The following is a 13,218-nucleotide window of genomic DNA, read 5'->3' on the forward strand; positions in this document are numbered from 1 at the left end:
TATGCATACTTAATTACTTAGCATTTTTTTTATTAAACGCGAAAATAAAAATAGTACATAAAAGTTTAGATTAGTTTGGCGCTAGTCATCGCACTGAATAAAAAAGTAATGCATAAAATTTTCGGCTTTTTTAACTGCAAATACAGATATCTATGGATCATTTACTAAACTGACTTTTGTATTAGCAGCAAAAATTAACAGGTAATTGTAAAATATGAAATTCTTTTTACTGATCAAGACACATAATAGTTGTGCAATATGCAGACTATAAACTTTTGTTAAATAGTGATGTTTAAAATTTAGTGAGAATGGTGCCTCCTATTATTTATTTATTTATTTTGTTTGGTTCCATCAAGTGCAATCTTGTTACCTCTTTGTTGAACAAAGTTCCGTTGGATTTTCTGAAAAATCTAAGTATCTAATCTTACCAGCTGTGTAGGGATCCAGTGAACTCTTCCACCTGTTTTGGTTCTGTTCTTTTCTTGTTGGCAAAGACATAGTGATAATGTGTAACTATGTAAATAACAGAAATATCTTGGTTTTTTTGACAGTGGGAATGTGGCAGTCTCGTGAGGGATGTCATGTGATGTGTATTTCATTGGTTAAATGATCACAATATTCTTCCCTTTTTTTTCTTTTTCTTTTTTTCCCCTTTGGGTATAATCACAACAATATTCTTCTTTGTTATCAACAATCAAGTGTTTGGAATAAAGTTACCAATCTATATAGCCAGTTAGGGCGTGATTGAAACTGAAAGCGCCTGACCAAAAATAAAAAGGAAAGAAACTGAAAGAGGATATTTTTTTTTCTTTTTCTTTTTTCTTTTTTTTAAAATCCAAATTCAAATATAACTATTGATTGATTAATTAAAGTAACTAAGGAAGAGTAATACAATGACTTGTGTACAATGTCGAGAATTGGAATTCTGAAAAAAAGAAAAATTAAAATCGTACTTCGATAGCGACTTTATCTAATTATTATAGATATAGTTAATAGATTATTATCATTGACTCATATTTTGTATGCAAAGTTACTCATATATTAAAAATAAATAAATAAATAAAACGCAAACTAATAGTAGAATACAACTTATCCTAGTAAATTTTTAGGATTAAGTACTATTTTAGCATATATAGTTTTAGTCGAAAATCAAAATTATTAAGTATTATTTTGGCCTTTATAGTTTTAGTCGAAAATCAAAATTATTTTTAAATTTTTTTGTTGCATTCGAAATCATTTCGAAAATTAAATTTTATTTTAAAATTATTTTTCATTCAAAAAATCATTCATATTTATTCTTTTCTCTCTCCTTTTTATCATATTTTTATGGACTTCATCCTCACAAAAAACTTTCTTTTAAAAGAATTTTATACACATAAAATTATGTTTGACATTAAATTGAAAACTTAATAAATTAATCAAACAAATTAACAAAAAAAAATTATAGAAAAATAATGCTAATTGGAAACAATGAATTTAAAAAAAGGTAAAAATTAAAATTAAAAATAAAAATTAGATCATTAATTAATTATTTAATTTTAAATTTTAAAATTTGAAAAATTAGGATTAGTATTTAAACTCATTCACACTACGTACGGCTATTCCTAATCTCACTATAACCTCTAATACACGTCTAAAACTCGCTGTCATCTTCTCCGGTCCTCACCTCGCGCCGCTGCACTTCCCGTCGGCCATACCGACGCCATCGCAGCCTCCCGCAGACTCCGCCTCCGCCGGTCAGCCCGATGCGCCTCGCCCTCCGACGCTTAACCCGACGCTGTTGCCGCTGTTTTCACACCACTCTCTCCTGGCCACGTTGTTACGGTGTTGCGCAACCCTTTCGTGGAGTTGCTGCTGCATCGTTCCGGTTTGTCGTTTTGAGACGCCGAAATTTCTGATAAAAGCCATTGGAGAATGAATCATCAATGGAGTCATCAATTCGTTCATCCCGTCGTCCAGGTTGTCGCTGCCGGATGTGACACGGTAACATTTTAACTTTTTCTCAGGTAATCTTCCTTATTCGCTTTTCATTCTCGTAACCCTTCCATAAATTTTATGTTTTCATTTAGCTGGTGATTGGAAAAACATGGTGACATGCATGTACATGACGACATATAGGAGAAAGATGGGAAATAAGATAATATTTGAAGGCATAAAGAATGCGGGTCACCTAGTTCACATGGAGAGATTTTGTGCATTCAATGTCTCTCAACCATTTAATATTAATTCAATGGTCAATTTAGAATGGTCATTTTAGTAGGTATGCGGATGGTTATTTTAATTGTTATGTGGATTATTATTTTGATTGAATTGGGTTTAGTTATATATAATTAAAATATATTGGATGTTCAACTTATTAAGTAGGCGAATGATTATTTTTATCCTTAAATAGATTGTTATTTTCACTATGGGTGATCGACGGCGGTGGCAAAGTGTGGCAAGCCAATCAGCAACGGTAAAGTGGGATGATTATTGATGAAGGTAGGGGTGGCAACCGGTTGGAAAAGAAGAGGGTAATGGAGTGAAAGTTTTGATAAATTAGGGTTTGAGATGGTTATTTTTTTAGAATAATTGAGTGATTTTTTTATTATTTAGGTAATTTGTGGAGTGTTTTTTATTTTTTATATGTATTTGGACTAAATCTGCAGTCTATTATTCACATTGTTTGGACTCCTCATTGTCTCCCTAGCGGAATCGATTAACAAATTAATAAGAGAGGACTCAATTCACCTACCAGAATTTCAGCAACAACCTCGAGAAGCAGAGCAGCACAGCCGAGACCAAGACAATGAGGGCGAGAAGCAGCTCGACGACCATGACAGAGCAGCACGGCGAGAATGACGAGAAGCAAAGATGCATAATGAGATTGGAGAGAAGCAACACAACGCTCCTCCCACACCCCACCACTAACCTCATACTTTCTCTCTTCTTTTTCCAAAAGCACAAGTCTGAGCTTCTGTTTAGAAGAGATGGATATCCATAGCCATTTAAGCAAGCTTGGTAGCTGTGGAGATTCGTTTCAATAAACAGTTGCAACTCGTCAAAAAATGGAGGCAGCACTTGGTGGCGGAGTGGCAAAAATGGAGGCGCGACCAAAGAGTTCACTAGTGCGAAGTAGGGGCAATGGGATAGGTGCAATGAGAACCACAGAAAATCCCAAAAGCGGTGACAAGCCGCTAGTTTAGTTGGTTGATGAGCTATGTTGTCTTGAGAAAGTAGATGAGGGCAGATAATCTCTTGGCTTTTTTGAAAAAGATGTATTTTTTGGGAAGATGAGAGTACTTGTATCTAGAAATTAAGAAAATGATGATATTAAAATAAAGTTTAATGTTGGAGACAATTTTAAATGCAAAAAAAAAAATTAAAGATGATCTTAATTTTCGACTAAAATCATAAAAATTAAAATCGTACTTAATCTAAAATTTTTATTTTTTAGTATATTTTTACTAGCATTTTCACTTATTTATACGGGCAATTTACATAATTAGATCAAATTAGTTTTGAATTTACGCAATTGTGATTTTTTGAAATAGGTTACATCTTTGTTTTGTTTTAAATTTATGTAAACCGCTATAAGGTGTAGTAGTTTACAATTTGCACACAATCTGCTATAGGATAGTGCAAATTACATTGAAAAGCGTGTAATACAAAAACCGCTATAGGATGTCGCGGTTTCTGAAGGAATTGGGTCATGCATAAATTGCTATAGAGTCCAGCGATTTATGTGAAAACAGGTCTGTGGCAAATTATGTATACGTGGATTCTCTATATATAGCCATGGAAGACAATTGTAAAAAAGTAGAGTGTTATTTTCACAATGGAAAGTGAGGAGAGTTTTATAGTTTTAGTGCATTACTCTAAAAAAAATTCAAAAAAAGTAAAAGGTACGGTATTAAGTTTACTAATAGAGAACTACTGAGTATTTGTATACGGTTATCGAATACCTTATCAGAGCTAAAAATTAGTACATTGCAAAAGCTTGGGGTGTATGGGATCAAGTGGGTGAAGAAGTTGTTTTATAAGACCCCTATTACTGTCGTGTTAACTAGTGTGAAGTATGATACGTTTGTGATAGGGTCCGATGAAGATATGCAATTTTTGTTTCACTGTCAACGAAGTTTTCCAGTAGTGAGAATACACGAGTTGTATGCCAAGTTGAAAAATAGTGTCGACAGTTTTAGGGCATCAGCTCTGATTCCCCAGTCGACTTCGTTGGGGTGCTTCTACCTCGATGCCTATGGTTGCACCTGCTTGTCCGATGGTTGAACCCCCATCTATTGCAGTTTAGATGGCTAGTTCACCTCGTCTGATTCCTGATTTTGCAAGCAAAGATAAACCAGATCGAGTTGAAAATTGATGCGAGATGATGATTCGGACAAAGAGTCTGTTGACATACTTGGGGACAGTAATGAGAGTACTCGGAGCAATCCACCTACACAACATAGCCCATCAACTTCCGGCACACAGCAACATCCTCTACATTTTTCAACTTTGAACTTGGAAGCCATTGGCCAACGACCGGACATTGATCCTACCTTTGGGGTTCAAAAATTGCATGATGGAATCACTCCTACGAAATTTTAGATTGGCCAATCTTTCTAAAGGAAAGAGGAAGCTATATTGAGTGTAAAGTATTATAGCACCCGTCGTAAAATTGAATACAGGATACAAGTGATTTTTGTCCGCCATGATCCTACTTGGATATGGCCTCTCCAAATTTTCCAAACTCTCCCCCAACTACTCTTTCCTCTCTCAAACTACAACTTTCTCTCTCAAAACAAAATTTTTCCTTCTTTACTAAATGAAGAATTTGTTGCTAGCTGTCGCGGTTTTATAGCCAAGCTCCATATAAACCGTGGCACCTTCTAGCAGATTAGGGTAGCTGTTGCTTTCACAGAAATTGCTAAACTTTATAGTGGTTTATGCATAGCCCAATTCCTTTAGAAACTACGGCAACCTGTAGTGATTTTTACATTGTACATTTTTCAATGTAATTCGTGCTACTCTATAACAGATTACGTGCAAATTATAAATTATTACATTCTGTAGCAGTTTACATAAATTTAAAATAGGACAAAGATATAACCTATTTTAAAAAGTTATAAATACGTAAATTCAAAACTAAGTGTTCTATTATTTACATGTACGTTAAGTATTCTATCATTTTCACAAAACTAAATCGATAAAAAATTCAATTGTCGCACCTGAAATCATTTTTAGTAAAATAAAATACTAAAACATGACCATAATAATTCTAAAAATAATATTTTATATATTTTTTGGTTATAAATTAAATTATAAGTTAACAAAAAACTTCCATACTTAAATTAGTATTAGCCAATTTTGTATAAGTTAGAGTTGAAAAATATATGATATTGATAAGATATTTATATAGTAGAATGATATAACTTATTCACCTATCTTAGTGGATGGTTATTCTTCTATTTTATCTAAGAGTTGTTACGATTTCAAAATTAAATATATAGATATGTTTGTAGAAGTAATTAGACTCTAGGTACTAAGTCAGACTTATGAGGTCAGGTGTACTACTAGAGTGTGTTTGGACTCTACAAGTTGGATTTTATGTGCTTTTAAGTTGCTGAATTGTGGGTCAAGACATCAACACTTCTTATGTTATGATTAAAAAAGTTATGCTATTTTTTTAGATAAATTATGTACAATTCAAAATTTTTCATCCTTTTTATTATCATTTTTTTTTATTTTTTTTATTTCATCTATTCATAATTTTTATTGTTTCACCCTTTAAAGGAAAAAAACATGTCAGTAACAAACATGAGATAAAAACGATAATAATAAAAAATGCATGAAAAATAAATTAAAGAACGCAGAGTGTGTGATTCACACATACAAATAATTTTTATTAAATTTAAATTAATTTAATTAAATTTAATTGACAAAAATATTTAAATATATAATATTATTTTTTTATTATAAAATAAGACCAACAGATTTTCTTTGTATGCAAAATAGTTCAAGTCACCAAAAAAATAGTTTACATTTTCTTTAAGCAGCGAATTCTTCAAAATTAATTTTGTAGTTAAATTACTTCTATTAAGAACGAATATTTTAGTTTCTAATAAATTCGATTTTTATTAAGGTTTAAATTATTTAAATAAAATTAAATTTTTATTGTGATAATTAAAAATATTCTGTATCAAAAAAATCTTAAATGAGTGAGAGAGCAATGGCGCCCGATGAAATGACTTTCTAAGAGGAAGACTTGATGAACCGCAGCACTAAGAAGGTCAAACTTAACGGGGATGAAGTGCTACTAGACGAAGAGGCAGAGAAGAACGGAAGATCAGCGGACATGGATCTACAACCTGTGAATAGTTCCCCAAGTTTTGAGAGTAGCCAGGAGAAGGAACAGAGGGTACCATCCGATTTTGAAAAAATGAATGACCTCGTCAAAGCTAAAGTTAAACGGCGGAAGTAGAGTATGTGAAGTCTCTTATAAGGATAGACTCTTGATGGGAGATGCGAGAATGTCTCTTTCACCGGAAGAAATTGTTCAGATGGTAGCGGAGGACTATATGTTGGAGGAGATCTCTGAAGACGGTGCCGGCAGAGCAGCTCCCTTCAATCCAAAGCCAGAGGTTGAGGTGAGTTTGGCAGAGTATGACGAATGGTGTCGTCCATGAAAGCTTTCTCTTATTGTCAAGGTACTCAGTAAGAATATTGGATTTCGATCTATGGACTCGTGGGTTCACCGTTTTTGGTCTAAGAACGGGGATGCGAAGGTAATTGATCTGACTGGAGAGTTCTTCCTGGTGCGCTTTGACAACGAAGGTGACTATAAACACGCGCTCTTTGAAGAACCGTGGCAGGTGGCAGGACACTACCTGTTAGTACAAAGATGGAGGCCGTTGTTTCAACCGTCAGAGGATGCGATGCAAAAATTTGCGGTATGGGTGAGAATTCCGGAGCTGCCGGTTGAACTCTACACCTATCACTTCCTATGGCGGGCAGGTGGAAAGATCGGAACAATGTTGAAAATTGATCAAACTACTTCTATACACTCTAGAGAAAAGTTTGCCCGCTTATGTGTGGAGGTGGATCTACAAAACCAGCTTGTCCCAGCTATAAAAGTTATCGGAAAGGAGTTTAAGGTAGAGTACAAAGGTCTCCATCTTATCTGCTTTGGTTACGGTAAGTATGGGCATAGAATTGATGGTTGCCCAGAGAGTAGGCGACCGGAGAAGGAGAGCAGAGAAGCTACAATGGAGGGTAGTACGGTCCTCGGGGATCCTCGAGATGCAACAATGACAATTATCGCGGACAAGTTGAATTTAACTGTTCCTTATCCTTCAGGAGTGTTTGGGCCGTGGATGTTGGCTAAGAAACCCCAGCGTAGATTTAATCGAAGCAACGGTAATGTTGGGACCTTAATCCAGACAGGTAACCCAATTGGGTCAGGTTCACGTTTTCAATCTTTGGAATATGTAGAACAAGAGGAGTCTAATATGGAAGCACATGTTCATAAAGAAGGTTTTCCATCAAATAAGCACTCAGTACAAGCGGGAAAGACTAAGAAGCTAGAGCTGCCCAAACACACCTCCTCCTCTAAGAGCAGGCTAGCTGGGCCGAAAGGTACTTCTAAAACCCAAGAAGGGAGGAGTTCTCGTGAGAAGGAGGGTGGAGAAAAGAGTACGGAGGAATCATTGGTAAAAGGAAAAGAGGTAGTGGAGGGGGTCTCTAAAGTTAACTTGGAGCGAAAAGATACAGAGTATTGGAGGACTTTAAATTTGATGAAGCAGATGAAGTATGTGGCGGTGGATGAAGAGCTGTTCTTAAATGGTGTGCCTTTCACTCAGATTCATCAACCCTCGAAGGAGGCTCTCGCAGCATTAAAGTTTCTGAGGGGAAGTGCGAAGGAGGAAGCACTGGCAGCTGCTAACCCGCCGGATCCTGGATCAACTCAGATTCTTAGCTTATGCCTGAATCAGACGGATTCTCTGGCAGTGGAGGATGAGTCCGTAACGATGGTGGTGGATACCACACCAGCTTCCTGCTCTACTTGATTAAGGTTGCTTCGGTTGGTTGTCTCTTATACTTCCTTGTTTATTTTTTCCTATGAATATTATTACTTGGAACTGTAGAGGTGTTAGTAGCAAAGGTTTTTCTACTTTGGTTAAAGATTTATGTAGGAATTTCAATTGCAATATGTCGTGTCTTTTGGAAACTCATCTATCAGGTCCAAAGGCGAATAAGATTGCAAAGAGATTTGGTTTCTCAGATTGGTTTCTTAAAGAATGTATTAGTTTTTCAGGGGGCATCTGGATTTTATGGAATTCAAATTTTTGGAATGTTGAGGTCCTTATGTCTCATAGACAATATGTCCACATGAAACTTAGATATGGTTTGGAAAGTCCTTGGTATTTTACGGTTGTTTATGGCTCCCCACAAATTAGGCTGAGAACTAGTCTATGGGAAGGTCTGAAAAGTACTTGCTGATAATTTGACTAGTGAGTGGTGTGTAGGAGGGGACTTTAATTGTGTCTTATCTGCTACCGATACAGGGGGTAACTCTGGTCTCTCTAGAGACCATGATTGTTTTGCGGATTGCCTGTTAGAGTGTGGGTTGCAGGACCTGGGCTTTAAAGGTCAGCCGTTTACCTGGCAAAAAGGAATTATTAGAAGACGGTTGGATAAATACGTAACAAATGCAGCTTGATCCCAACGCTTTAGTAGCGCCGTGGTAAAGCATCTTCCCAAACTCAAATCAGACCATGTCCCAATTTTTTTAGAGCTTTGGGTTGATAATACTGCTGCGTCCTCCTGTCGTCCCTTTCAGTTTTTGGCTTCATGGTTGACTCATGAGAACTTTAATTCTATGTTGAAGACAAACTGGAAGGATGAAATTTCTTTGGACCGAAATGTGACTAATTTTATGGAAGCCACAAAGGTTTGGACAAGGAAGTTTTTGGTGATATTCATCGGAAAAAGAATAGAATTTTGGCCAGACTGAATGGTATCTCCTTGAAACTTGGTTTCGAAGTGAATCCTTTTTTAGAGGATCTCCAAACTGAGTTATGGAAAGAACTGGAAGCAATTTTTATTCAAGAGGAGATACTTTGGAAACAATGTTCAAGATGTAAGTAGATAAACTATGGGATCGCAATACCTCCTACTTCCACAATTTGGCAACTGCTAGAAGACAGAGAAACAGAGTGACAATGCTTAAGAACCAACATGGTGAGTGGGTAGATGACACATTTCAGCTTCAGCAATTGGGCATGAACCACTTTCTTTCACTTTATGCTGATGATCAGCCATATGAGAAGTTAGTAGCTTCCGGTCTGTTCCCTACTTTGACGTCCGAAGAGGTTGGGCGCCTGGATCGTATGGTTGCAGTGGAAGAAGTATTTGCGGCTATCTTTTCTATGGGAGCTTGGAAAGCCCCGGGACCAGACGGTCTTCCCCCTATGTTTTACCAGAGCAACTGGAGCCTTGCGAAGACCTCAGTTGAAAATTGGGTGAAAAAGGTGTTTGTGGATCATGCAGAAATAAAGAAGGTTAATAATACCTATATTTCTCTGATTCCGAAAAGGGAGGTTCCTGAGAATTTTAGCCACTTTTGACCTATTGGATTGTGTAACGTCTCTTATAACATAGTTACTAAAATTATATCCAATAGGTTGAAAGAAGTCATGTCCAAACTCATAAGCCCTGCTCAGTGCAGTTTTGTCCCCAAGAGGCAAAGTGCTGATAATATTTTGGTGGCACAGGAGGCTATACACTCTATGAGATATAAGAAAGGGACTTCTGGTTATATGGCAATCAAGATAGATCTTGAAAAAGCTTATGACAGGTTGAATTGGAGATTTATCCAGGATACTCTCCAGGAGGCAGGTTTACCGCGGAATTTGACCGATTTGATAGTGAGTTGCTATTCGTCTGCAAACATGAATCTATTGTGGAATGGGACTACTTCGGATCCTTTCGTTCCTTCTAGGGGTATCCGACAAGGTGACCCCATGTCACCCTACTTATTTGTGTTGTGTATCGAACGACTATCATAAATTATCACATTGGCAATTAAACATAATATCTGGGAGCCAATCACTTTGAATAGGGGAGGTCCGAAGCTGTCACATTTATGTTTTGATGATGATATTGTTCTATTTGGGAAAGCATCAATGGAGCAGGTGGAGTTAACTCGCGGTATTCTTGAGCTGTTTTGTCGGTGTTCTGGTCAAAAAGTTAGTTATGATAAGTCTTGTGTCTACTTCTCTGAGAATGTGAATTTCAGTCGTAAGAGGGCACTGAGTGAAGTCTTAGGTATGCGACTAACTTCAAACTTGGGCAAATACTTGGGTGTTCCTCTCCTCCATGGCCGTACTAAAACTGAGGACTTTCAGTTTATTATTGATAGGATGATGAGTCGGTTGAGTACGTGGAAGGCTCGTAATCTCTCTCTGGCAGGCAGAGTTACCTTGACCCAATCGGCTCTAGCTTCAATTCCAATCTATATTTTGCAAACCATGAGAATTCCCTTGAGGGTTTGTGATAAGATTGACAGTATATGCAGGAGCTTCGTTTGGGGAGGTAATAACTCTAGTAAGAAAATCCACTTACTTAGCTGGAAAAAGCTATGCTCTCCGAAGAAATCTGGAGGCCTGGGGTTTAGATATGCCAGAGTGATGAACGATGCAAATCTGATGAAATTGGCCTGAAAGTTAATTCATAATAGGGATTCTCTCTAGGTACAGGTCCTCCGCAGTAAATATAGGTGTGGTGATAATACCATCCCTTTGATGAAGCCTCTTCAACGTATGTCTAACACTTGGAAAGGTATCTCTCACATTTGGAAACAATTTGAGAGGAACCTTATCTGGAGGATTGGTTCAGGTCAGACCGTGGATTTTTGGAAGCATCATTGGATCCCAAGTGTTCATTGCTTGGTGGACTTTGCCCAAATAGAAGTAACATCGAACATGAGAGATGAAAAAGTCAGTGACTATGTGGTGAATAATAATTGGAATTATGACCGTATCGGTTACAATTTGGGGGATGATTGGCTCTCCATCTTTGCCTCTATTAAGCCACTAGAAGCGGAGTTAGGTGAGGATTCGATTGCTTGGATGCTAACACCGAATGGGGTGTTCTCCATAAAATCAGCTTGTTCTGTCCTTGCCTCCCCTGCTAGTTCTGAGAATGCGAGCCTTTTTACTTGAATATGGAAGTTGGAAGCCCCTCAAAGGCTTCGCAGTTTCTGCTGGTTGGTAGACAATAATGCACTTCTTACGAATGAGGAGCGTGTTCGGAGAAATATATCTCAGTCTGCTTTGTGCGGTGTTTGTGGCATCAACTCATCATCTTTGCTCCATGTCTTGCGGGACTGTCCAGTCGCATATAGAACATGGAAGAGCATTGATGACAGGTTGGATGCGGAGAATTTCTTCACCAAACCTCTTATCCCTTGGTTGATAGAGAACTTATATTTCCAATCTCCTTTCAAAGGGGTTCCGTGCCCCTCCTCTTTACTAGTACCTTAAACTTCCTGTGGTTTCGAAGGAACACTTTTGTCTTTGACAATGATAGAGTTCCAGATGAAAGCAAGATTCATGAAATAGCCTGGTATATGGCACAGGACTATCACAGGGCGCATGCTGAGTCTATGCGATCTAGGAGAAGAGTGGGGACTTTTGCAGAGAAGCTCATTAAGTGGCAACCACCTCATCCTCCTTTTATCAAGCTGAATTCGGATGGCTCAGTTAGTAAGGATGGCAGAGCAACTTGTGGTGGTATCCTTAGAGACAGCAATGGTCAGTTTTTAGCTTGCTATAGTGCGAATTTAGGTGCATGCACTGTGACTGTAGCTGAGCTTTGGGGCATACTCTTCAACCTTAAACTAATCATTAACTTGGGACATTCCCATATTGAAATTGAGGTTGATTCAGCGGTAGCAGTGCAGCTATGTTCTCAGGATTTGGGTAACCTACATTCGGTAGGAACTCTTGTATCAGCAATAAAGATCAGGTGCAACAGACTCAACAGCTGGACTCTTCACCATGAATTCAGGGAAGCAAACTCTTGTGCCGATAAATTGGCATCTTTTGGTCATAGTTTAAGCTATGGTTGTTATTTCTTTTTTTCATTGCCACCTTGTATTTTCTTGTATTTCTTTACTGATGCTGTAGGAACGGTTCACTCCAGAATAGTTTCTGGTTAGTTTTCTCCTTTTTGGACATTTAGCCCCGTTGTTAATAAAAAAAATTATTCAAATAAATTTTTATCCAAAAAATCAATGACTATAATAATTTTTATAAAAGAAAATAAATCGATAAAAATATAAAAATAATGACATGTACTAGAAGGATAAAAAATAAGAAAAATAAAAAATATATTATGAAAAAGGAAAAAAAAAATGAAAGAAAGGGAGATAGAGAGTTGACATGGGAATGGGATCCAAAGACAAGCAGGTTGGAGAGGAGAATATGGAGTCCAATAACGCAACCCGTCACAATGAGTCTCAGTCAATGATTATTATAAACAACCCAAATAGGAAATATTAAAATTAAAAATGTTTTATTTACAAATTTTAATTTTAACCCAAACTCATATCCAAAACAAAATATCTTATGCCTAAAAGAGTTCATCGTGTGTGAATCAAAGAAAAAGAGAGGAGTGTAACGTGTCTCAAACAAATGTACAAAACAAATTTCAACTTCACATTCCCCTTGTTATATTAATATATTAATATTAATCTTATATATTTTATTAGAGAAATACTAAGAGTTATAAGAACTTATTAATTTTGATTATGACTTAATTATTAATCTAATTTTTTTAATTTAATAATTTTTATTAGAGAAATACTAAGAGTTATAAGAATTTATTAATTTTGATTATGACTTAATTATTAATTTAATTTTTTTAATTTAATTTTTTAATTTAATAATTTTATAACATATTTTATTTTATATTTTTAAATATTAATAACTAATAAACAAAAATAATAAATTTTAATAATTTTTTAGTATTTTTTATTTTATTATAAGTCTAATAAATTATATAAGTACAAGAGTTAGGATAGATTTTTTCAAACAATTATTCAATTATATTTGACTATATTAACTATTATAGTCAATTTTTTATTAGCTAATTAAATAATTATGCAAACAAAAAGATTTTATTAAATTAAAATAATTCAACTAATTTTTAATATGAAGAAAAAAAAAATTCAGTAAGGAA

General features: G+C 35.9%; 1 protein-coding gene across 1 annotated transcript; it reads left to right on the forward strand.

The window, feature by feature from the left end:
• The first annotated feature begins 8,184 nt into the window (after positions 1 to 8,184).
• Positions 8,185 to 9,602, forward strand: LOC140174763 (uncharacterized). The gene is made up of 3 exons (XM_072200276.1): positions 8,185 to 8,455; positions 8,541 to 8,624; positions 9,124 to 9,602. The coding sequence occupies exons 1-3, from the start codon at positions 8,185 to 8,187 to the stop codon at positions 9,600 to 9,602; spliced, it is 834 nt and encodes a 277-aa protein (XP_072056377.1).
• Positions 9,603 to 13,218: the final 3,616 nt, after the last annotated feature.

The sequence above is a fragment of the Arachis hypogaea genome, chromosome 8 (genome assembly GCF_003086295.3).
Source record: "Arachis hypogaea cultivar Tifrunner chromosome 8, arahy.Tifrunner.gnm2.J5K5, whole genome shotgun sequence".
Classification (NCBI taxonomy): domain Eukaryota; kingdom Viridiplantae; phylum Streptophyta; class Magnoliopsida; order Fabales; family Fabaceae; genus Arachis; species Arachis hypogaea.

Bases quoted from the DNA above. Each gene is read 5' to 3' on its own strand.
- LOC140174763 (XM_072200276.1), top strand. From the start codon at position 8,185: ATGTCGTGTCTTTTGGAAACTCATCTATCAGGTCCAAAGGCGAATAAG. The intron at 8,456-8,540 runs GTCTGAAAAGTA...CTACCGATACAG, and splicing joins GAGAACTAGTCTATGGGAAG to GGGGTAACTCTGGTCTCTCT. The intron at 8,625-9,123 runs GTCAGCCGTTTA...AGATGTAAGTAG, and splicing joins GCAGGACCTGGGCTTTAAAG to ATAAACTATGGGATCGCAAT.